We start from the raw sequence: 27,757 nt of genomic DNA, 5'->3' as shown, positions 1-27,757 counted from the left end.
TAACTTTTTTCATATTTCACATATCTCTAAAAACAATCGTTCTATATCCTAATTTTGTCAGTAGACAATAAAATCCCGCTGACGTACTGGAGATTTTAAAATTAAAAGAGTAAAATATCTTTAAAATTCCTTTCATTTTACTTCGCGCTAAATTTAATTAGTTTTAATTGGGCTTCGTGTATATAGGTGTGAGTCACGCAAAAAACAACGCAATCAAGAGATGCGGTTTTAATTTCTTTGATCTCGATTGCTTTATCGCGATCATTTGTATGTTTTATAATTATTTTAAAAGCACCAGCTAGGCTAATTTGTAGTCACGTCCTCGTAAATTCTTTTGTAAGAAGTTACTTAGTTATTTGAAAAGTATATACATATGCTGCTGTGTGGCTACGGCACTAAAGAATTTAGCCACCCCCTCTCTTCCCGTGGGTGTCGTAAGAGGCGACTAAGGAATAACAAGGTTCCGCAACCACCTTGGAACTTAAGAAGCCGACCGATGGCGGGATAACCATCCAACTGCTGGCTTTGAAATACACAGGCCGAAGACGGGCAGCAGCGTCTTCGGTGCGACAAAGCCAGTACTGCGGTCACCAACCCGCCTGCCCAGCGTGGTGACTATGGGCAAAACACATGAGTTCACGTTATTTTTGGCGTCAACTTGTGGAGGCCTATGTCCAGCAGTGGACTGTATAGGCTGTAATTATGATTGATATACATATATTTAATTAGAAATGGAATGATACCAAATATTATACTAAATTTACTAATTATTTTAATTTTTATTGCATTTATATTTCTAACATTAAATTTTAGTGTACTCAACTCGTAATTTCATACTTTTTTTCCATTGCTTATTTGTTAGATGTCTGCAGTAGGTATCAATTTATTTACACTTGAGCACTGAACATTAGCGAATTTTAGAGATTGTATCTTATTAGTGTGTCAATAAATAAAGCATTTCTAAAATGTAATAACAAATTCGGTGTATCGTTATTTTAATTTAATTTTACTGTATACAGTAGAGACGACTATAATTAATATATAAAAGATACTATTAGTTGAAAGCAAATATTAAAATCACTAACCGATAAAATGCCGTTATTCTCCATGATCTCTAGCCAACAACAAAACTGTAATCAAACTTCTTATATTTGAAAACTAGCTGCCCGGACAGACTTCGTTCTTTCAAAAGTTAAGAGTAAATTTTTTTTTTAAGTATTAAAACCTTCCGTGGGCCTTAAGGAACATACAAAAAAATAAATTTGCCGAATTGGTCCAGCCATTCTCGAGGTATGCGCTTAGCAACATTAATTTTTATTAGTATAGATTAGCAATAATTAAGATGCTCTTAAATTCGAAATCCTTATATGAGAGTAATATTAAGAGTCCAAAAATGTTTTTTTAGCTAATAATTGTGTTTGCAGACAAACGAAAAAAAAACCGACTTCAATTACATCGACAAATAATACAACGTAGATCGACGAAAAAATAGTCAAGTAACTACGCGTTATCAAAGATTACTCAATCAAAGTAGTTATCAGATCTCGATAAAATTTAAATGTGACCACATGATGAATTTTGATTTTTGACTTTGAATTTGACTTTTGATTAAATTAAAAATTATCAAAATCGAAACACCCAGTAGTTATTGCGGATTTTCGAGAGTTTCCCTCGATTTCTCTGGGATCCCATCATCAGATCCTGGTTTCCTAAATGGGACCAATTGACACACACCACCTTTCGATTAAATTTTTTTTTGTCGAAATCGGTCCACCCGGTCAAAAGTTCTGATGTAACATACATAAAAAAAAAGAAATACAGTCGAATTGAGAACCTCCTCCATTTTTGGAAGTCGGTTAAAAATAATGTTTTTTTAGCTAGCTAAATAGCAGGACCATTTTAACCCTGTCCCTCTTCTGTCCGTGCCTGTCTGTCTAAATATTTAGCCAACTTGACAATTTACTTACGACCGCTCTGGTGTGATGACGCGTTCGTCGTGTCGGCGGCGCCTAAACACCGACGGTCGAGGATTCGATTCCCGCTCGGAGTGGATATTTGTGTTTATACAAATATTTATTTCCAGTCTGGTCGTTAGTCTTTGTCGGTCTCCCCACCGTGGCTCGGAGAGCACGTTATGCTGTCGGTCCCGGTTGTTATCATGTGCACCTGATAGCGATATTTACTCATAATTCATCATCATCATCATCATCATTGTTTTTGCCTTCCACAGTCCACTGCTGGACATCAGACCTCCACAAGTTCACGCCAAAAATGGCATGGACTCATGTGTTTTGCCCATAGTCACCACGCTGGGCAGGGGGGTTGGTGACCGCAGGGCTGGCTTTGTCGTACCGAAGATGCTGCTGTTCGTCTTCGGCCTGTGTGTTTTTGAGTTCCAAGGTGCTAGTGAAACAGTGTTATCCCTTAGTCGCCTCTTACGACACCCACGGGAAGAAAAGGGGTGGCTATTTTCTTTAGTACAGTAGCCACAAAGTGTTCTCATAGCAGATTGTTACTCATAGTAGGGAATATATCCGCTAACCCGTATTGGAGCAGCGTGGTGGATTAAGCTCTGATCCTACTCCTACATGGGGAAACAGGCCTATGCCTAGCAGTGGAATATTACAGGCTGATGTGAAGCGAAGCGAAAATTTACTACAGATTATAATTAGGTATCTGTCATCTAATTTGCGTTGAAGACGCCACAGAATTATAATATTTTTTTCAAGAGAGTCATTGATTTGCAAATGCAATGTTTTGTATGCAATAAAAATCGCAATGAAGAAAGCTAATGCATGTTATGTTGTCGTAATTTTAAGTCGTCTAGCGTCAATCCAGTAACAGTTTGACGCGGGAGAAAGTACTTACCATAGCTATAGGAATTCGATTACGTATTAAATGGTAAATTAACAACTTGGTGATAAATGTGTGTATAAAAAATGTATGTAGTAGAGACTTGATTCTCGTTAGAATGACATTCATTAAGATTGGTGGAAGTGCTTGTTTTTATCCTCATGCAGAATGGAGTAGGTACCTACTATTTTTTCTGATTGTTTTTTTTATGTTATTTTACTTATTTCACTTGTTCTTTATGTATTATAACTATGGTTGCAGTTTCAAGTGTATTGCGTACGGGGGGACAAAAGGTTATACAAAACATGGATTATACTATCAAATTGAATTTATTTGGGTTATTAGTTTGTCAGTTTTACTGGATAATTATCAAATTACGTATAATTTCCAAATTCTTATTTTTTTTTTAAATAAATATTATTTTTATCGTGATATATAAATTTAATCTATAATTTGATAATATTGTTTTTAGTGTATAATGGGTATCATCTTCACTCGTCAGTCAAACAGGAAAATGGACTTCGTAAAATGATTTATTAGTCGAAAATTCGTTCCTTAGGACCTGTCTCACCAATTGTGGATTTAGTTTACCCTGTAGATAAGTTACGAATAGACTTTTATAGCAGGAGGTAGAATAGGTCAATAAACAACGCATAATAATATTATATATACAACTTTTAGACAAATGTTTGCAAAAAGAATCTCACGAATATAGTGAAACTTTATGACAAAAAGAAATATTGCATCAAAAACTTTTATCAGTTGGATATCGTCGTTCGTCTAATAGCGTTATCCACACCCGGTGAAACGGGCCCTTAAACTTTTGCTGAATGTTTCCGGTATTTATATAGTGATACTGAAATCCATATCAATTTTCTTGTATCGTATGATACATAACTACAGCTTAGTACGGTTATCAGAATCCTCATACAAATATGATGACTATATGACTGATTCAGATATTTTGTATTGAACATAAAAAAGAAATACACATAAAAAAATATAATCAAATGAAATAAATTTAAAAAAGGTCTAAGAAAGCAATCTCACGTAGAGAAAAAGTTATAAGATGGTAATGAAAATAATTGTGATTGCTCGCAAACGAAAAAAAACCGACTTCAATTACATCGACGAGTAATACAACGTAGATCGACGAAAAAATAGTCAAGTAACTATGCGTTATCAAAGATTACTCAAAAAGTAGTTATAAGATCTCAATAAAATTTATATGTGACCACATGACAAACATCAGCTTTCGATTAAATTATAAAAATCGATACACCCAGTAAAAAGTTTTTGCGGATTTTCAAGTTTCCCTCGATTTCTCTGGGATCCCATCATCAGATCCTGGTTTCCTTATCATGGTACTAAACTAGGGATATCTTCTTTCCAACAAAAAATAATTATCCAAATCGGTACACCTAGTAAAAAGTTATTGCGGATTTTCAAGAGTTTCCCTCGATTTCTATAGGATCCCAACATCAGATTCTGGTTTCCTTATCATGGTACTAAACTAAGGATATCTCCTTTCCAACAAAAAAAAAATTATCAAAATCGGTACATCAAGTAGAAAGTTATGCGGTATAATACAACGTAGGTCGACGAAAAAAGCGTCAAGTAAAAACGCATTATTAGATATAACTCAAAAAGTAATTGTTAGATCTCAAATAAATTTAAATGGGACCAATTGACACACACCACCTTTCGATTTAAAAAAAAATGTCGAAATCGGTCCACACGGTCAAAAGTTCTGATGTAACATACATTTAAAAAAAATACAGTCAAATTGAGAATCTCCTCCTTTTTTGGAAGTCGGTTAAAAAGTACAATTACAATTAGGGGGCGTCCATAAATTACGTGAGGTGTTTTTTTTATTTTCTGTCTCTCCCTCCCCCCTGGTGAGATGTCGTGAGATTTTATTCAACCCCCTCCCCTATCCCCCAATCTCACGTGAGATTTTTCAAAATGTGGGTTTCTTACGTAAACGCGTTGGATTGTTATTGTAAAAAGAAAAAAAAAATGCTTCGTGCTTTTATTTACGACTAGTTAAGACTAGTATGGTAAAACCGGGAGAGATGCCGCAGTGGGATAGATGCCTCATGTTCTAAAAACCTAACATCCCGAACTCACAAATAAAAATTAATCGCATAAGTAGGAGTCGAAGTCACCCCGTTCCTCAGATATCCACAGATATTCGTGTGGCAAGGACGCGTTTGGATCGTGTGTGTAATTGTCTCCGTGGCGAAATTTACAAACACGTCAAAGTTTTAAAGGTTAGTATTTAAGGTTGTATAATTTTATAAATAGTAATAAATTCCGTTATATACTGGGTCATTAAGTCTGCATATAGTTGTAAATAGATGCTATTTTGTTTATAATTTATTTAAAAAATACGTGGGCATCTATCCCAATCACAAAGGATAGTTGCCCTGATTTTTTGAGGTATAGGTGCCCTTAGCCCTTATCTACCCCTTCATTCACCATATACAGAGTAAGTTTATATGTATAATTTTTTTGTGTCTGTTATATTTTTTATGTATTTACGTATATTTATGTTTGGATGTTTTACTGATTCTAGCAGAACTATGCCACGAAAATATAAAAGAAAGGAAGAAATGCGAGCTCGAGTATGTTCTTGGACTATAGAAAACCTACAGTCAGCTTTCGATGAGAAAGTATGATTGTGCAATGTGCATGTTGACACTTGATATGAATATTTTAGACCAACAATTAAGATTTATACTTTTGTTGAATAAATGCTTGTAGATACCTATGGGAGAAAGTGATAGCGCGACGAATGAGAGAAGAATTTCAGAACCAATTTGGATTTATCCCCGGGCCGGGGAACTACGGACGCCATATTTGCACTCCGCCAACTCTGCCAAAAAATATCGACTCGCACAAAAAGACTTACATATGGTGTTCGTGGATCTGGAAAAGGCATACGATAGGGTCCCCCGTAAGGTTCTGTGGTGGGCTATGAAAGGGAAAAGAGTGCCAGAGAAGTATGTACGACTTGTTCAGGCGATGTATGATAGAGCTAGCACCCACATCCGGTCCGAAGCCGGAGTAACTGGCAAGTTCAATGTGGCTGTAGGTTTGCAAAAGGGGTCGGTTTTAAGCCCGTATTTATTCCTCCTAGTAATGGATGTTTTAACATCAGACATACAGGAGGAAGCACCCTGGTGTATGCTGTTTGCTGACGACGTTGTTCTTGTCGGAGATAATGCTCTTGAGATACAGAACAGACTGGGAAAATGGCAGGAAAGACTGGAGGGCGCGGGATTGACAATAAGTAGATCTAAAACCGAGCACTTATTCTGCAATTTCAGCGGTTTGTCCGGTTTTTCCCATATTTCCTTGGATGGTGTATCCCTACCAGTCTGCTCCGACTTCCGGTACTTTGGGTCATTAATACAAAATGACGGCAACATAGACCGTGACGTGAAAAATAGATTAAATGCGGGATGGATGAAATGGCGACAGGTCTCTGGAACAGCTTGTGATCCACGAATGCCCCTTAAACTTAAGGGTAAAATCTATAAAACGATCATAAGACCTGTCGTAATGTATGGATCAGAATGTTGGGCAACAAAAGTGACGGATGAAAGAAGAGTGCACGCAGCCGAGATGAGAATGCTAAGATGGATGTGTGGAGTAACGAGGAAAGATCGGATTAGAAATGAGTATATAAGGGGAAGTTTGAAAGTAGCACCCGTGACAGAGAAAATGAGGAGCAATAGGTTAGCGTGGTATGGGCATGTAATGAGGAGGGATGAACGCTATGTTGGTAAAAGAATGTTAGGGATAAATGTCGAAGAGCGAAGAGCGATCGGCAGACCGAAAAAGCGATGGATGGATTGTGTGAGTGAGGATATGAGAAAGAAAGGAGTAAACACTGAAGTGACGAATAATAGAGAGGAATGGAAGAGGAAAACATGTTGTGCCGACCCTACATAAGCGGGATAATGGGCAGGAAGATGATGATGAATAAATGCTTGTAAAATTTAATTAAATATATGTATATATCATGTTGAAACTTAAGAATTTATATTTTAGTTAAACAAAAGCTCTAAAAATTTAATTAGGTATAGTAATCTGTGTGATATAAAAATTATATTCTAATTATAACAATTAAAAGATATAAAAAAACACAATTTTTTTTCATTGCTATGGCCCATGTTTCTTGGAGACAATCGATGTTTTAGGAGTAGAACTAGGTAACCTAACCTAACCTAACATTTGGTTTGGGTTTTTCGTTTACACGGTTTAAAGGGCATCTATCCTACTCACTATTTTCATGGCGGGGCAACTATCCATATGGGTAGGCATCTATCCTCAAAAAAAAGGGTTCACGAAAAGATAATTTCTGCTTAATTTGCATTGGCTAGGTTGAAAAAAATAGTCATAATTCAACATAAAGGATTGAGCTAGCTACATTAATAAAAATTATTCGTATAAAAATCATATTTAAAATTAGGTGACTATTTCAAAAAGTGAAGCATCTATCCCGGTTTTACCCTAATCATTATTGCTGAGAGTTTAAATATAAGTGTAATAAAAAATTAACAATAGGATACATAAATATTAATTTTCAATCAAAAAAAAACCGTGATATTTACCGAACCCCCCCTCTCTCCAACGTAAGATTAGATGAGATTTTACTCGACCCCCTCCCCCCCTTAAACATCTTACGTATTTATGAACGCCCATCTAAGAAAGAAGATCTAAGAAAATAATTATCAAATTTTACAGTTAATAGTTAATAAAACATTATTAATTATTTAAAATTCAAAAGATAATAATTTTTTAAATTTTTTAATTATTAACATCAAGTTTAAATTTAAAAAGTAAAAAATAATTAATTTATATAACGAAAGCCTAAAAAGATAGAGTCTTATGTCACATTTAGTTGTGTGTTTATTTTAAAAACGATTATTTATTTTATAACAAACTACTGTTCTTGTATGTCCTAAGGTTGGCCGATAGACATTGCCATTAGCATTGAACCCGCATTTTGTGCAATATGTTTATTTTTAGATGTTTTATGACAAAACGTGATTATGCAATTAATGTGTCAATAGCTTTTTTAATTTATTTATCAGAACATAGGTACTATATACTAGATGAAACCCTGATTCTGATCTATGAAACATCATGTCAGAATCTTCTTAAAAAAAGTGCTTGACAACGAATAAATAAATAAAAAATCAAGCCACTACATTTCTGTTATGTATTTGAACAAAAAATAATTAACAAACCAACAAACAATCTCTATAATTATTATTTTTTAATAAGTATACGAATCTGTAGCAGCGCTTAGATAAAATTTTAGTTTTAAAATAACGGAATTTACCTACAAACATGTATATAAGTTACTCGTCTCCTAAAAATAAAAAAACATTCTACGAGAAAAACAATTAGTTTCCATATGCAGTTCTTTTGTTGTATGCGACAGTTAGTATTCTTTTTTAGGGCTAAGAAAATTAATGTTGACGCACAAGTACGTTGCCAGAGTAACTCGTATATTAAAACAAAGTAAAATTTAAAAACTAAAACTATTGACTATATAATGTAATTAATTAAAAAAAACTATTGATTAATAAAAAAAAACTATTGATTTATTTGACTATAGCACCTACAGAACCCCCCATTTAAAGAGACGTAATAAGGAGTCACAACCTATTAAATAGACAGTTGGATATTGTTTTTATTAGTCTTTGTCGACGATACCGATCCACAATATAATTCATATACATTTATAATTGATCATTTAATTATTTTTATGTATTAAACTTAAAATAAGAAAATTAAATTAAAAAAAAAAAAAACTTTTACAAAATAAACAATTAGATAAAAAAAAAATACGAAAAGAAAACTGACAGCGTTATTTAATGAGAGATAATGACCCTATGTAAGGTTTTTCAGACACACCCTTATGTAAATACATCTGTTGTGCCTATGTGACTTGTGTATAAAATATAAATAAATATGTATATATATTTTTTTTGCATTAATAAAATTTAATCGCCCTTACCTTGTTCAATTCATTCATATTCCATATCAAAACCTTTATTATTGTTACTTATTACGTATATTATTAATATTATAATCACATTATAAATTTATATCACTACACATAATACAAAATTGTATAATACTGTTCCTCTTATTCTTCTTAAAATTTCTTAAAATTCCTCTAATTCTTTTATTGTTAATTCACTACATAGTAAAATCTCATTGGTAAAAAAAAATTTCGAATTTATTTCATAACGTTAACGTCTGTTAGAATTTATCGGAGCGTAAATTTTTTAAGACTTTTTTTCTTGTTTCTTGATACTCGTGTTACGTGCCGGTAAAGCGTCTGTTCGACAACTGATGGTAAATTTTTCTCACTCCTCGCCTTTCTAATTGAATCGATCTTAAAATATTCTGCGCTTTCTCCTAAAATTGATCATAGTTGTGACGTCACGACCGCGACTCATTACGAATTAATAAAATCTAGGAACAATTGTTTGATTTGCATTTTGACTATAGAAACGTTAAGAACGTCGGGGATTTGGTGAAGAGTTCCGTAGTAACAAAATAGGTAATTATTTAACTGAAACTTATTTTTAGTACCTAATATGAGAATGGAATCCCAATTATATCTTTAGCTTTTTTTTTTTAGTTTTGAATGTCAAGCTAAGTATTGAGGTTTGTATATCGGTAAATATACAAAAAAAAACCATATAAAAAAATACGGTTTACAAAACTTTTTATTTTAAATTTTGTAGTAAAAATTACATCTTTGTACAGTAATTATTCTGGGTGGGAACCGAAATCACAATTCCTGGAGCAAAAGTAAGGGTCTCAAAGACTATCAACAACGCCAAAATCAAAATTAAAATATTGAAAATAGAATCGTCAAGATACAGATTAAAATTATATTTGATTTAATTAATTATAGTTAAAAGTCGCTATCCGGCCAGTCTAAAAATATTAAAATATACACCTGCGGAACACTAAAAATTATGTAAAGTTTGTTTATTTGCTTATTTAATCCCATTAATGTCAGCATAAATCGATGCAATCTTAAGGTTCGGCCTCAAATTAGTCGAAATATCGACCGGAACCAAATTCCGTGTTTACGAATTGTCGCGGTGCGGTCGAGTATTTTGTGTTTGTTTATATTAATTTAAAGTTGTATTATGGGTCTGTTGTCAAACATTTGTATTTGTTATACATATATATATTTTTTAAGTATACAACCAGGTCGACAAACAAACGTACGGCTCACCTGATAGTAAGCAGTTACCGTAGCTTATAGCCGTGTTGGCGCAGCGGTCACAGTCATGGATTGTACCTGTCGCGCTGGCGGTTGCGGGTTCGTTACGTTAAGCCGTCGGTCCCGGTTGTTATGATGTACACCTAATAGCGATCGTTACTCATAGTAGGGAATATATCCGCCAACCCGCATTGGAGCAGCGTGGTGGATTAAGACCTGATCCTTCTCCTACATGGGGAAAGAGGCCTATCCCCAGTAGTGGGATATTACAGGCTGAAGCGATAGCCACCAGAACCATTGCAAGCGTGTTGCCGAACCTACCCTAAGCTCCCAGGAGCTCTAGTCATCCTACTAACAACAGGGCCATAGTGCTTGAAAGCAGTATTATTTAGCTGTGTAAATATATGTAAGCAGTTTATTAAATATATATGTAAGCAGGATAATTCATACTGTGTTGCTGTACTGGACGTTAGTTTTTGCCGGTTTGTATGTGTTTCCGGAACTCGGACAAAGAATTCGCATTTTATTGGAACCTTTGATGATTAGTCGACGGTGACGAATGACTTACATGTTGCTTCCTATATGATATGACATTACTCATGACTAACATTTTAGGTAACTGGAACGATAGCTTTCTTTTTGAAAACATGGTATTACCTACTCCTATTATGTGTAATGTGTATTATGTGTAATCTCTATTTTTAAAATGTCCAGATTGATTCATTCACTGAATATTTCATATAAATACTTATTTATTGTTAAATGTTTTGCGAATAGGTTACTTAACTTCACAATGAATAAAAATTTATTTCTAATAATTGTGTTTGCTCGCAAACGAAAAAAAAACCGACTTCAATTACATGGACGAGTAATACAACGTAGATCGACGAAAAAATACTCAAGTAACTGCGCGTTATCAAAGATTACTCAAAAAGTAGTTATCAGATCTCAATGAAATTTATATGAGACCACATGACAAATATCAGCTTTCGATTAAATTAAAAATTATTAAAATCGGTACACCCAGTAAAAAGTTATTGCGGATTTTCAAGTTTCCCTCGATTTCTCTGAGATCCCATCATCAGATCCTGGTTTCCTTATCATGATACCAAACTAGGGATATCCCCTTCCCAACAAAAAAAAAGAATTATCAAAATCGGTACACCCAGTAAAAAGTTATTGCGGATTTTCAAGAGTTTCCCTCGATTTCTCTGGGATCCCATCATCAGATCCTGGTTTCCATATCATGGTACTAAACTAGGTATATTCCCCTTCTTAACAAAAAAAAGAATTATTCAAATCGGTACATCCAGTAGAAAGTTATGCGGTATAATACAACGCAGGTCGACGAAAAAAGCGTCAAGTAAAACCGCAGTATTAGATATAGCTCGAAAAGTAGTTGTTAGATCTCAAATAAATTCAAATGGGACCAATTGGCACACACCACCTTTCGATTAAAAGAAAATTTGTCGAAATCGCTCCACCCAGTCAAAAGTTCTGATGTAACATACATAAAAAAAAAAAAAATACAGTCGAATTGAGAACCTCCTCCTTTTTGGAAGTCGGTTAAAAAGTTAAAAGTTTAAGGAACCATATTCATAACTCGTAATGGAGCAACGTGGTGGTTTAAGCTCCAATCCTTTTGCTAGATGGCGAAAGAGGCCTATGCCCAACAGCGGGATATTACAGGCTGAATCAATCGATCGATATTCATTAATTTATGTCCCAGTAAGGCAGGATTTGTTAAAGCTTGCCCTGATGCTAGGACTGAATGATGCTATAAAATGCATGGTCAATTCATTCCCTTGTATATCTGACTATGTTATTTAAAGGCTTTATTTAACTTGCAACGTATGGAACTATGTATTATTCTTATGGTAGAATCTTACAATTCAATTTGAAGCATATAATACCTTTACGGTCTAGTGATTGAGCTTAATTTTTTGCCGCGAAATTGACCTGTGTAGATAAAAAGGAAATTAAATAACTTGAGCTGATTGATTTTAATTTTTAAACTGTAAGTCAATACATAGAAACCGTCTAAATGACGTTACATGTTGACAGTAAGAGTTTAAAAAAAGTTTTGTTATTCTTGTTAGTGCATTTAAATAAAAGATTGTTTTTAACCGACTTCCAAAAAAAAAATAAAGGAAAGGAAGGAGGTTCTCAATTTGATTGTATTTTTAAATCTTTTACCTCAGAACTTTTGACTGGGTGGATCGATTTCGATGATTTTTTTTTAATCGAAAGGTGACGCGTGTTTTGTGGTCCCATTTAAATTTAATTGAGATCTAACAAGTACCTTCGAGTTCTATCTAATAATTCAGATTTATTTCACTATTTTTACGTCGACCTACGTTGTATTATACCGCATAACTTTTCACTCTTTTGTCGTCAACCTACGTTGTATTACATGCGTGTTACGATGTATTTGAAATCGATTTTATTTTCGTTTGCGAGCAAACACAATTATATAGAGGAATGACAGGTAAGTTAAGTAACTATACTCTTGTACGTAAATATTACGTAAATAAATTCGTATACCATTTGGGAAGTCTATTAAAAAAAGATAGCACACGCACCGCGGAGAAAATCTTTTTATTTTATTTTGTATTTTGCATAAGTTTTAAATGTAAATTAACATTGTAATCATAGTTATATAAATAATTAAATACGAAATGTTTATGATATTAATTATGCAATATAATTTACAAAAGTGGTAAAAAGGAATTGTGTAATAAAATACATAACTTTCTTTATATCTAATCTATGCCATGATATAAAAATAAATAGAAATCGTAAAAGTTGCTTTTTCTTGTAATAAATGTAGATTATAAATAATACGCTATTTGTGTTTCGAAAGCATTTATCTTTACGGACCAATAAAAGGATTATCTCTTGGGGTAATCAAATAGTCGGCGCGTAAAAAAATATTTTATTTGTTTTATAAATATGTTCACTTTAAAGATTACCGCATTTTATTATACGCTATTAACAAACTGTAATATCCTCTTGCTTATGGAAACACACTGTAAGTGTTGTCGTCACGCTGTGACATGTGTGACGTCTATTTATATGGTATAAATTTTTTGAGTCAAAAGTGCGTCACGATTTGACATTCTACGTCGATGTTTATTACGCATCCAGATTGACAAATGCATGAAAGAAATATTTTAACGATGGGTTAATACATTTTCAATAAAACTGTTGATTCCCTGTGTTTTCGGACCCTCGACAAAGGATTTTATCCTAATGAAGGCAATTGAAATTTTGAAGCGTTTGTTAATTTTATTGTGATCTACGAATGACTTTTACAATGTAAGTTCTAAAACTAGATACTTTGATACTTAGACTAGAAAAAAATGTGTTGTTTTGCGAAAGATTTCATTTTATTTAGTAGAAAATCAAGAGAGAAATGTCGTATTTATGATATAGTACACTATATCATAAAAACTGACATATTGCTTTAAGAATTCCACGGTTGGAGCTATACTGGTGTAGTAAAGATGTCCTTTCTAAAATTCTACTGAGCCATATCCTCCACTTCGATGGGAATTGGACCACCTTCGACAGCTACTTCCGGAACTGCGATCTTTATATCAGAACATGCCATAAATGTTTCTTGATTGCCACAACCTATAGCTGCAGTACCATCCTCGCAAGGGCCCCAGTTGTTACCAGCGACATATTTCCATTGGAGAACGCAATGATCGCAGACCAAATCCTTGGGAAGACGATAGTTCACTTTGTACTCACCGCCGTGGGGCGGGTAATAATTTGTCCCGCCTTCTTCGAGTTCGAGTGGGTACTGGTCGAAGCAAGCTTGATCGGTAGAGGTCGGGTCAGGGCAGATCTTGAAGTACCAATATCCGCGGTGATAGGCTGTTATTTCGACGGTAGCTTCAAATACCTCACCTGCTTCGAATTCAGCGACGATTATACCTAAACCATATTTACCACCAAGTTCATGGGGTCTCGGCTCTTCTAAATCGTACGCATCTCCGCAGATACCGCATCTAAAGTAAAAAAAAAAATGTTATGTTGCTTCCTTTCGATTAGAAAAAGAATCATCGTAATTGGTCCATCCAGCAAAAAATCTTAGGTAGGTAATATAAAAAATTACAGCCGAATTGAGAACCTCTTCCTTCTTTTGAAGTCGGTTAAAAAGAGAGAGTAAGGCAGTTAAAGAAAGAGCAGGGTTATTCCCGGCATTTACGATCTTGGAGCTCGAGTCTCTCTACGGGATGTTTTTCAAAAGGTCGACATATTAACAATTGCTTCGCAATATATTTATAACAATATTATGTATATTCACCAGAATATTCATTGTTTTGAAATAAATAGTAGTAAACGCATTGTAAACACGAGAAGGAATAACAAAATTGTAACTCCAAGTTTCCGACTGCGCAAAGTAAAAGTCTCCTTTCTGGGTTATGCTATTCACATGTATAATAAAATCCCACGAACAATTTTGGAATTGTCTCAACATAAATTTAAAGTTTTTTTAAAAATAATAATAATAGATAAAGCTTATTATTCGGTGCAGGATTAAGTTGCATAAGTGATAAAGGTGCATAGTTGATAAAGGTGTGTGGACTTACTGATGCTGTATTTTATGCAACATGTTACTAATTTTGTACTAAAACACAGTTTATAAAAAAAAAAAAAAAAAAAAAAGGAACGGCGGAGTTTCTTGCCTATTCTTCTCTGCAGAATCTACATTCCGAATCGGTAGTAGCTTTACTTTTACAAAAATAATAATTTATTTTTAAAATTTTTATTTGTAAAAATAACTATTTGAATAAAGCAGTTTTTGATTTTGATTTTGAAATAAACTTAATTTTTTCTATTTTAATGAGTACCTACGGGCCTATTTTATCCTGCAAATAAGTTACGATTAGACTTTAACAGTAGGATGCAGAATAAGCCATTAGGTCCTGTTTCACCTTAATTAATAAACTACAGCTTTTAGATTCATTTTAGCGAATATAAATATATCATAAATACAGTGGAATTCGATGGTGCAAAAGAATAATACATTAAAAAAATATTTGTTGGATATCATCATCTTGTCAAAAGCATTTGTAAATTCAACACGTAACAGTTAAAAATACAGCCTAGCGTTTATTTCCATGGTATTTAATTTAAATTAAAAAGTAAAATCGTTATTCTAAACATTTTTGAATATCATATCATAAATTGGAACGATATCCATAGCTTAATTGGCTAGAGCGCCGACACGGTCAGTCGTAGACGCGGGTTCGATCCCCGCTGGAGCGGTCAATTTTTGATATGATATTCAAAAATGTTTAGAATTCCGAATGTGTGGGTAACACAAAAATAAAAATCTTGCATATTAAAATCGTTATTGTTCCGGTTTTATAGGATTTTCATAAAAAATAAATTACAATAAAGAGCTCACATTTAACGGTCACTAAGATTTATGCCTGTAACTGGGGTTCAGAAATACAATATACAAGCACAACCGCCCCGACCATAGCTAACATCTGTATTGATTTCAAACTTTTTAATAAATTAAGGATTTTGACGTGACAACGTCTAATAAATCGGTGAACGCCGGCGGCATGCACGAAAAAGGATGACTCATTGCGTTACACTCATTGTCTCGTTACGCTCAGTGATAGTATATGTATATACAGTGATAGTATATTCCATATACTCGCTCAGTGTTAATATCTATCTATATTCCATATACTATTACTCAATTGGCCTATACGTCGGAGGAGATGTTTTGTTATGACGTTGTCACGTTAAACTATCGTCCGTAAAGTAACTTTACAGACAACCAATTTTTCATGCTATAAATATAAAATATATTACGTAAATCATGATTAACTTTACAAAAAGGAAAACACTTACTTTCCACCATTTACGGAGTATTGCCGATCGTAACCTCCGCAATATAGTGCTGTGTCGTCATAGTTTTCGGGAGTGGGGTAACCAAACCTCCACATGGTGGCTCGGGACGGCGGGTACGAGACCCGGCCATGGCACGAGACGTATGCAACTAGGGTTGTCAGTGACAAGAATTGCCACAGCATCTACAAGGATATATAAGGATTATGCCATAACTATTGTATGTGTCACGAGTATCCAAAATTATTATTGGTAGAATTTTTTTAGGATTTTTTTAGTTTTCTTTGTTATTGTGAATATTTATCTATACTTTTTTGCACGCCAAAACTACATTATTAAACATAGCTTTTAGCGTTACAGATTAGACAGTACCAATGGTCTCGGATCTATGGCTATAAAAATTGAAAAATACAAGAACTAAAATATTTCACATCAACCATCAAATAAAAATCTTTAATTTCAAACCTTTATAATATTATGATCACGCAAAATATTCACTCAGTTTAATCACAGTTTGGTTTGAAGCAAATGATAACATGATATATATCACTGACAATTTATACAAGAAATTTCATTGTAAAACTTTATCAGTACACAATCACTATCGAAAAAGCACTTGACGGAATCAAAACGAAATAATTAAATTTATCCAATCGTCTTGATAAGAGAACAAAGAGATGTTCAACTTTTGCCGGCATCTTGACCACCTAAAGTTATTACCGAAGACCATAAAAATAGAAAAAACATCTATGACGTCTGCTTTTGCCAGTATACTACGTAGTTTGATTTATTTTTTGATTATTTTTGAAAATTCAGACTTGTTTGCCAAATAACTATATTGTGAGGAATTATGGCTTCCTCCTGCCTCCTGACCATATACAAATAGGAATCTAGTTTGTCACATTATTATCATTAAGAAAACTGATTCAGAAAGTTGTATGGTGTGCTAACCTAGCCGCGCATCGAAGAGAACGTTAAGCTGTCAGACCCAGTTGTTATCATAGATATCTGATAGTGATCGTAGGGAATATGCCAATCGGCAGTGGATCATGGTGAATTACGCTTCGACTCATCTCCAACACGGAGAAAGAGGCCTATGCCCAGCAATGGGATTTCACAGGCAGAATCAAGAATCAAATATCAAGTGCTAACCTTAATTCTCTGCTATAACTACTTAGAACCATCTCAGTTAGATAACAATTTTTTCAAGAACCAATAGGAAATCAGTATGAAATAAATATCATTCGAAAAGAATTCGTCCAAACAATCACTGAACCCCATCAAAACAAAATGCATGTGTATGATTCATTTGTCAATAATTTAGGTTCACAATTGAAGTCATGGGTTGTAATAATTCAAAGAAAGTTGGAATTTGACAATGAATTAGTTCGGTTAGTAAATAAATAAATAATCGACTTCTTATTTATCGAGGTTGGGCACAGCAGGAAATATCCTGCTTAAAATCATCACCATCATCACAGCAGCCTTTCGCAGTCCACTACTGGACATAGGCCGCCACAAGTTCTCGCCAAAAATGGCGTGAACTCATGTGTTTTGCCCTGCTTAAAATCTGGATCATCAAGTCTGGGGCAGTACCTCAACCTTACACAAAACAACCGCTAAAGTATTATGTTGCCATTGTGAGCAAGGTAGCAAAAGCTCAAAGGGGGAGGGGGTCGGGAACAGCTTCGCAAAGCTTCTGGTTTTGCAAGCGTCTATGACTTACGGAAACCTATTAACATCAGGTGAATCGTGCATACGCTTGTTAGCCGCCCCAGTCGTATAAAAAAAATCTAAAGTTTTTTTATAATAGTCAATATGCTTTCCACTAGTAATAATAGAACTACGTATTACAATATCGTCATAAATTCAAAAATAAATTACATTCTTGTTTATAACTCTGTCATAAGATTCTGATTCATTGAATAACTTTATCTTTATTTGCCTATATTATCCTCATAAATGTATCATTATATTGCTATGAATATTTATTTTGGATTATTTATTAGCTGCATATCATGACGTAGGTATATAATTTAATTGACGACGCATTGGCGCAACGGTTACAGCACTGGTTTGCGGCTGTTGCGCTGGAGGTTGCGGGTTCGATCCCTGCACATGACAAACATTTGTATTTGGCATACAGATGTTTGCCGTTTCGGGGTGTTTGAGCAGTCCTTTTGGGTGATCTCATCGTGCCTCAGAGAGCAAGTTAAGCCGTCGGTCTCAGTTGCTGTCGTACACCTAATAGCGCTCGCTACTAACAGGTAACTTTGGTGAGTTAGGTAGCTTCTGAGGATTTGCTGTATTGATGGGGGCAGATGATGATAATGGTATTAATATTTCAGACGTCCATAGACTACCGTTTTGGCCATAAAATCTGTCGACATGATAGCAATATGTATGAAGATGTGAAGAACAGAAGGTCCACTCAAATTGAACCTGTGTATGCAAAATCAGCCTATTCGTAGTAAAGCAGCGCTTAAGTTTCAATACTTCTCCTACATGAAGAAAGAGGCCTGTTAGTTCAGTTATTTGTTGTCAGTTCAGTGGGATATTTCGGGCTGAATCGTTAAATTGTGTCCGTAAACAGTATGAAGCAAGTTATGTGTTACAGAAAGCGGATACGAAAGTGCTGTCAGTATTCTTGCTACAAAACTACATTATATAATAATTGTATTATGAATATCTGAAAATAATTATTTTTTATGTTTTGCGGTGTAAATAGCTATAACTATTATTGTATTTTCATTAATATAGTGACTTGATATTGTGAAAGTCGCGACACAAGTCGTTGACGCGTTCACCTCATGTATCACACTTCAGCCTATCGCAGTCCAATGCTGGACATAGCCTCAAGTTCGCGACAAAAATGGCGTGAACTCATATGTGTTGCCCATAGACACCACACTGGGCAGGTGGGTTGGCGACCGAAGGGCTAGCTTGGTCGCACCGAAGACGCTGCTGCCCGTCTTTGGCCTGTGTATTTCAAAGCCAGCAGTTGGATGGTTATCCCACCACCGAACGGCTTTTTAAGTTCCAAGGTGGTAGCGGAACTGTGGTATCCCTTAGTCGCCTCTTACAACACCCACGGGAAGAGAAGGCTTTACTGCAACGGTTTTAAAGCAATGGCTTAAAAACAGCCCATATACTTAACAAGCTTAACCTATACTAGCTTACTCGACAAACGTTGTCTTGCCGCTAAACGCTATTTAAAAATAGGGGTTGGTGGTAGAAGGGTGAAAATTTAGGGTTGTGTGTATTTTTCAACGCCAAATTATAATAAAATAAAGAATAAATAATTTATCTAAAAATTAAAAAAAAATTAAGGGGTGGACTACCCTTAACATTTAGGGGGATGAAAAATAGATGTGGTTCGATTCTTAGACCTACCCAATATGCACACAAAATTTCATGAGAAGTCGTTTCGGAGGAGTTTAACTACAAACACCGCGACACGAGAATTTTATATATTAGATAAATGAGAAAATATCATGCTAGATATTATTAATTTTGTACTAAAACACGCTTTATATATTATTTTCAAAAGACTGCGGAGTTTATTGCCAATTCTTCTCTGCAGAATCTACATTCCGAATCGGTGGTAGCTTTACTTTAAAAAATCAAATTGTTTTTGATTTTGATTTTCTGAGAATGGATGAACTTTGTCACTTTTTCAACGAATAACTGATTGTTACTTGGTACGGAAATAACTTGAGTTCCAGAGTGATACGAAGGCTATTTTTCATTTCCACATTTCCACGGGATCAGAAATTAAATGGGCAAAACCGCGGGCGCAGCTAGTTGTATAAATAAAACTCAAGAAAGTGCAAAACAATTTTTGTATTATTTGTTAATCCTTGCCATAATTTCAGGTAAATAAGTAAATAATAATATAACACCTTAATGAATGCTTAAAATTAATTCAACGTCGTAGAATTGAATTTTGATAATTTTTAAACCAGTCTACATCAAAATATTTAAACGAATCAATTAAAATCAAAATGGACGTCGTTCTGAATTCACTTATTGTCTATGGCAGGTAAAACGTAATCAAAAACCATTTTAAAAATATAATTAAACTAATGCGAAAGAGCAAACGAACAAATTGGGTAAAAAAACATTAAAATGTATAAAGATTTATCGTACAACTGCCTTTTTCCGCGCTAAATAGTCATAAATTAATCATTTATTGTCAATAAACTTTACTAGACCTTACTCAACGATTCCAAGAAAGTGAATTATTATAGAGATTAGTGGCAGAAATTGGATAATGTAAGCCGATACATAAATAGTTTGTATTTTTAGTATTAACTGAATGGCTAGATTTTTTTTAATTATTGACTTTTGCCTAAAAATACATAATACATCAAGTTATAAAAAACTAAAATCTGTTTGAATAAGATTTTTACATTAAGATGTAAGATTTAATTGAATATTACGGGAACACAAATTTACTTTTCTTTTATTTGAAATAAATAGAGACTAAAAAAATAAGAAGTTGATGAAATATTAATGCTAATTAAAACAAATGAAATGACATGAATTACTCACTAAATGAACAGGAAATAAGAAGTTAAGCACGTTAGTGCTTAATAAAAAAAAAAGTTAAGACTAATCTGGAAGCCCATACAGTCCATTCAAAAAATTGTCAAGCGATTAAAAAAACGAGCCAATCTTATTCATTACTAGATCCGATAACGACACTGACATTTAATAAAAATTAATTTACATTTGACTAGAAACATTTTAGATAAAACTATTTATCGAGATTTGATAGTATTTATACAATAGAAGATTTTATAACTATGCCTTAGCATTTGAAATAACTTAGGGACACAAATAAATATAAATAAATAAACAGGGTTAGTGAAAAACAAAAACTTCAAAAAGTAACTTTCGAACGGCTTGATGTAATAGCTCTATACTCTGTCTAAAAAAAGTAACTTTACTGTTTGCCATCTTCGTTTAACTTAGAGTCAGCTTTATGTTCTTCCTTTTTACTTTCAGTCTTGTTAACTACAACATCTTTATCGACTTTCTTGTTATTTTGATCTCTGGTATCATTTTGATGTGACTTTATTTTTGTTTCAGATTTATTTTGGAATTCATGATTTAAAATCTTTTCGAATTCAGACGAAACTTTGTTGACATTCTTTTTCATTGTAGTATCAGGATAACTCTATAATTATTTAAAAATATAAATCAACGAGTTTTGAAAGCAAAATTGTATCTGAGAAAAAAATTAATTACAGTGCAAATTCTAAAAGCTATTAAAGACCATAAAATTGTAATTTAAAAACAAAAATGTGTCTATATAACTAAATCAGAAAATTTGACTTTGGTTTAGAATATTTTATCATTATTTATAGATATATAATCTATTAACAAACAGTTTTTGGAAACAGATATATTAAAACATCAAAGAAATTTACCTTTAGGTACAATCTCACGTTATTGAATATACGACGAAAATCTTGTACAACCTGATCAAACTCAGAATAAGACGAATTTAACAATTTTGTTGAGATATCATTTAAAGACATAGGATATTTAACAACTTCGTAAAATCTTGGAGCCTAAAAGTGTAGATAATTGTGCATGAAGTAAATATTTTAAGCGCTTAATATAAACAAATTAACATATTAAAATTCTTACAATTTTGATGTCCATATCCTTTTGAATAAACGCAGCTTCACTCATCTGTGATAAAGTAGTAATAATATTCTCAAACTTAGTTACTGTTGTACTTGGTAGAGGTTTTTTCTTTTTAGGATGATACCACGTACCAGAGACAGCGACCTTTGATCTACCACTGGATTTTTTTTGATTTTCATCTCTTACGTAATTGCCAGTCTGATCAAAATTACGACGACGGGTATTTTCCTTTGACTCTTCAGATTTATTTGCAAACTCTTCTGGATCAGTACTATCTGCCTTACTTTGTTCAGCTATTGAAACGTTAATGTTATCTTCCACAATGGGGCCGTCATTATTTTTAAAAATATCTTGATTTTGAATCGTTTGGCTCCATTCGCTAGATACTTGTTTTGAAATACGACTTGTTTCCATCCAAGTATCGTTGGGATCTGGATTAGTGTGTAATTGCTTTATATCTTGAGACAATTCTTCAGTTGTACCAAAGCCCAAAGCATCATAAAGTCGCGCTGTGTCTGACCTTGAACCTTCATGTATGAAGTCGATTAGCTTTGGCGCCGATTGCTTAGCAGCTTCCCAAGCTTTATCAGACATCATTGAACTTAATATATCGAGGGCCTCAACCGCCCTTATATCTAGTCCTTGTAGTTGAGGAGTGCATTTTAACTTTTGTTCTTCAATTAATGTGTCTTCCGCTCGTCTTGGCATTAAGCATGGCCATGATTCTAAATTATATTTAGGTTGTGGTGCAAGCATTACCTGTGGATACGACAATTTTGACTTAGCAGACGTGTCTTCGACAGAGTTGTCATAGACGTCTTGAGGAGCACTTTGCAAAAAGGGTATTACAGGATCTATTGGCTTTATTGGCACCTTGTAACTGCCTGGTTTCATATACACTTTAGACATTTCGTGAAACTCATCATTTTCAGGATCAATAAATTGCACGGGGCCAGAAACGTTGTTTGAAGTCGTCACAACGTGTGGAGGTATTTGTACGTTGTGAGTATGATGAGTCAAAAAATCACTAGGTTCTTTTTGGACCATCTGACCCCATGCCGCAAAAAAATCAGCCTCTTCTTTTGTATCGCCGCAGCTATTATTTTTATGAGCGTAGCAATTCCTTATTTCAGCTGAGGATGCCATACTAGGTATTAAATTTTTTTCAACGTGGCTTAAAGGCACCATTTTTGCTTTTACTTCTATTTCACGACGTTGCAACAACTCACAAGAAGTGTTACCTAATACTGGCTGCCCGGACGTTTTGCCAAGTTCAGCATCCATTTTATGCTTTAATTGCGAATACAGCTCTCGTTGGTCTGCATGACACATACCTTCCACTACTCGACAATCTGGTATGTTAGTAATTGTCCATGACTGCCTTGGTTTTGATTCACGAACACAACATGGATCACAATTATATTGAGTCTTTTGATAATTATCGACATCACTCTGGTCATTTAGTGTATAGAAATTTTGAGAATTTTGAGGTGGCACTACAGGGAACTTCTTATAAGTGATGTTTGATCTTAATGGCCAAGAATTTTCGTTATAGTTTTGTGGTGTTGTGGGTGTTTGGGGTTGAAGCCATGGAGGTTGCATTACATTATAAGATGAAGTAGTATTTATAGGTCGCGGAGTAATTATATGCTGTTTTATTGATTGAAATTTATTTTGGTTTTGGTGACGAGGCGCAGCTGAATTTGTTGCGTAATAATTATGAGTAAAACTTTTCTGTTCCATCGTAAAACCATGATCTAGGCATTTAAAAGTCTTATAGATGTGTGTTAACATTTCTTTTGTCACGGCTTGCCATTGTACAAAACATTCTCTAATATTTTGACTATAATATTTATTTTCTATTCTAGAAAATGTATCATGCTTTTCACTCAATAATTCTTTAACACCTTTCCAACCGTCTAAAATTCTTACAAATGAGAAAATAAAGTTTTTGATCACCCAGGGTATGCCTTGTGAATGAAGATTAGCTACAGCACTATCTGGCTTTTGAACATTAGATCGTGTTTTAGCACAAATTGAATGAATATTTTTGAAGCATGGTCTATTATGGTGAGCGATAGCAATATTTTCAGCATCAGTGCAAGCCTCTATAGCTAATTGGACAATTTGATTTGGAATCTGGTCATGGATAAAAATTTTATCAAGAGCCGTTAATAGTGTTTCCGACGACAATGCGTGTCTATTTCTGTCATCTTGTTCTTGATTTGACAACTTCTGACTCTTGTTGTGACAAATAGATTCATTTCTTGAACTTGTATCTGGTATATTACAAAGTTCTGACACCATTCTTTCCCCTTCGGCAAAGAAATCTAGACTCGATGTTGATTCTGATGTCAAATTTCGATCCTTTTTTCTGGAATGGTCAGTTTCTGTGCTGTTATCTTTGTATTTATCTTGATAACGAGGATCAGCGCTGTAGGCATTACGTTTATCGTGGCTTTTTACGATTTTTTTCTTTACGCCAGTTCCAATTGGTTCTTGATGAGAAATTGACCATGAACTTTGAGATCGTCTGTCAGGGTTCAGACGATCATTCATGTTACCAGATCCACTGTAGTTTGGTGATGTTGGATCAAATACGAGGCCGACTAAAGGTGAATTTGGTGGAGAGCTAAAGGTAGGTACTGACGAGTTCGTGTATCTGAAAAACATTACACTCTATTCAATATGTGTATATCATACCTTTTTATCCAAAGAAAATTAAAATTAACATTACCTTGAATATTGCTGACTTGAAGATTCAGTTCCAGTTGCAACTCTGCAATATGAAGCGATATTCTGCTCGATCAACTCTTTGTTTGGACAACCTGAATAATTACAAATATTACAACAAAAATTTTTAAGCAAGGGAGACGGCCAAATGTGACTGTACTTTGATGAAGATATCATAACAGATCGCACAATCCATTATTTAAATTGATTCAAAAAATACAACATTAATTGACAAAATAACTGGGTTTCTTAATAATATACAAAATACGTCACTACATAGTATAAAACAAAGTCGCTTCCCGCTGTCTGTATACTTAGATCTTCACTAAAAAAACGAAAACTACGCAAAGGATTTTGATTCGATTTTCGCTGGTAAATAGCACTCTTCACTGATTCCAGAGAAATGTTTATATGTATGTATATACATCAATACACAACAATGATAATTGGAACACTGATAATTTTTGAGGTTTCTAATGTGATTTCGTAAATAAACACATTTTTTGCGTACACATTATCTATCTTTAATAATATATATAAAAGCGAAAGGTCACTCATTCATCACGGAATCTCCGAAACTATAACACCTACAAACTTGAAATTTGGCAGGTAGGCTCCTTATAGGACGTAGATATCCGCTAAGAACGGATTTTACGAAACTCGACCCCTAAGGGGGTAAAACGGGGGTTGCAAGTTTGTATGAAAGTCCTATGTTTTTGACGTAAGAGACTTGAAATTTAAAATGTATGCCTAATAGATAATGAGAAGGAGTCCAAATAACCTATCTTTAGAAATCAACTCCTTTTTGGGGTTAAAACGGGGGATGGTAGGTTTACTCACTCACCACGAAATCTCCGAAACTATAACACCTAAAAACTTAAAATTTGGCAGATGGGCTCCTTATAGAGCGTAAACATTCGCTAAGAACGGGTTTTACGAAATTCGACCCCTAGAGGGGTAAAACGGGGGTTGGAAGTTTGTATGAAAGTCCTATGTTTTTGAAGTAAACGACTTGAAATTTAAAATGTATGCTCCATAGATAATGAGGAAGTCTCTAAACAATGTATCTTTAGAAATCAACTCCCTTTCGGGGTTAAAACGGGGGATGGTACATTGACTCATTCATCACGAAATCTCTGAAACTATAACAGCTACAAATTTGACATTTGATAGGTAGGTTTCTTATAGGGCTTAAACATCCGCTAAGAACAAATTTTACGAAACTCAACCCCTAAGAGGGTGAAATGGGGATTGCAAGTTTGTATGAACGTCCTATGATTTTGAAGTAAGAGACTTGAAATTTAAAATGTATGCTCCATAGATGGTGAGGAGGTCTCTAAACAATGTATCTTTAGAAATCAACTCCCTTTCGGGGTTAAAACGGGGGTTGGTACATTGACTCATTCATCACGAAATCCCCGAAACTATAACAGCTACAAATTTGATATTTGATAGGTAGGTTCCTTTTAGAGCGTAAACATCCGCTAAGAACAAATTTTACGAAACTCGACCCCTAAAGGGATAAAACGGGGCTTGGAAATTTGTATGAAAGTTCTATGTCTTTGAAGTAAGAGACTTGAAATTTAAAATATATGTTCTATAGATGGTGAGGAGGTGTCCAAATAATACATTGTAATCTATATATATAAAAGAGAAAGGTCACTGACTCACTCATCACGAGAACCCAAAAACGGCTGGAAGGTCCATCCATCTAGGATGGATAAAGATGAAATTTGGCAGGGAGGTAGATTATAGTTAGTAGATAATAGTAGTAGAGTAGAGAGATTTAGCGATATTCCACCGCTAAGGGGGTTTAATTGGGGTTGATAGTTTGTATGAAACATATACAGCCTGAAAATAAAACTAAAAATGTGGTGTATAGAGAGGTTTTATAAAAACAAGTATTAAATTATACTAAATTGTGCCTTTTAAAAAGTTACTCAGTGTGATAAGCATTTCAAGTGACTGAAATAAAAAAAATGCGTTAAACATCTTAATAGTAATGCATATCTTCATAACCACGCGGATGTAGTCGCGGGCAAAAGTTAGTATATTATAAAACAAAGTCCCCAAAAGTGTATGTGATCGATTTCCTCAAAATCTACTGAACGGATTTTCATGCGGTTCAAGAGGAAGGTTTACGGAACGGCTAAGCCGATTATAATGAGAGTTTAACTGGAAGTGTGCCGGGAAAACTTTGTGACACACTGATTTCAACGCGGGCGAAGCCGCGGGCACAGCTAGTATATTATATTTTTATTATATTTTTTATTTTAGATTTTATATTTAGTATCAGCATTGCACCCGTGCGAAGCCGGGATGGGTCACTAGTAATTTATAAATGGCAATACCGAAAAAACTTTCTATTAAATTAATAAATAATAATAAATAACTAACTTAACATTGCAATAAATAAATAATAATAATAATATTTTGATTCTTATCCCTTTACGACTAACATGTTTGGCTTTAGTCCATGCCGTCAACTTCCTGGCCCGCCAAATTTAATACAAAAAAAGCCGAGAGGGGAAAATTATGCACTCCATTAGAATAGCCTTCAGTGGGCTTAGCTTAGGCTATTAGTTTGAAATAGCTGACAATCTCACAGGGTCCATCGACGGTTTGAACCAGAGAATCTCGGCATGGAGAAGCGAGGAAATTCGTCTCATTGTGAGTGATCAAAAAAGTTCTATATACAGCTGGAGAACCCGTCGCCAAGCTCTTCTTCCCAAAGGCCGAGTACAGCAGATTTGGTCACCTTGCATGTGGCTAAGGGAGGTAGAGTACGAATAGAGGTTGCGGCGGTTTAGGTGGCGAGTGCTAAGATTAAACCAGTGAACCCGATCGCCTTTTCTACAGATAATGTAGCTAGTGCGGTACTGCCCGCCACGAACCGGATAGGTCCGTGGACCGACGGTCTTCATCACTATTGACTGAAAGGGCTCTCGGTACGCCATTTGATCTTGGCTCAACAATACAGAGACAAAATTGCTACGAAATTCATTCAATAGGTATGTGATCGTATGATGTTTCAATCGGCGGAGTGTAGCTTCGAATTTTCAAACTTCACCATGTTTATGTTTGTGTTTGTCTCTTGCCCGTAATTAAATCGATAACCATTTCTTCTTATACAAAACACCGGTCTGTTTTGTACCGTCAACAACCAGAACTTCTTGGAAATATTCAAGCAATTATTAGATATTACAGGACTTATGGACATAGCGAATACAATTTGACCTTCGTAATACATACAACGCATACAATAAGGGAAGTCACTATTGCTTTTAGCTAAACTGTCACCATATTTAGACTACAATGAACTATTTGTCAAATGCGGCTTCGATAGTTTCCTATGTAAGGATTACATAT

The 27,757-nt window shown here is 34.4% G+C and overlaps 1 protein-coding gene across 1 annotated transcript; it reads right to left on the bottom strand.

Moving 5' to 3' along the window:
* Positions 1–13,643: 13,643 nt before the first annotated feature.
* Positions 13,644–16,182, bottom strand: LOC123660194. The gene is made up of 2 exons (XM_045595294.1): positions 16,001–16,182; positions 13,644–14,136 (listed from the first exon to the last, which is right to left on the bottom strand). The coding sequence occupies exons 1-2, from the start codon at positions 16,180–16,182 to the stop codon at positions 13,644–13,646; spliced, it is 675 nt and encodes a 224-aa protein (XP_045451250.1).
* Between the last annotated feature and the right edge of the window lie 11,575 nt (positions 16,183–27,757).

The sequence above is a fragment of the Melitaea cinxia genome, chromosome 15, assembly GCF_905220565.1.
Source record: "Melitaea cinxia chromosome 15, ilMelCinx1.1, whole genome shotgun sequence".
NCBI classification, from domain to species: domain Eukaryota; kingdom Metazoa; phylum Arthropoda; class Insecta; order Lepidoptera; family Nymphalidae; genus Melitaea; species Melitaea cinxia.
Note: the sequence above shows the minus strand (reverse complement) of the source record. Positions and strands in the feature narration are given on the sequence as shown.

Bases quoted from the DNA above. Each gene is read 5' to 3' on its own strand.
- LOC123660194 (XM_045595294.1), bottom strand. From the start codon at position 16,182: ATGCTGTGGCAATTCTTGTCACTGACAACCCTAGTTGCATACGTCTCG. The intron at 14,137-16,000 runs GTAAGTGTTTTC...TTTTTACTTTAG, and splicing joins TACTCCGTAAATGGTGGAAA to ATGCGGTATCTGCGGAGATG.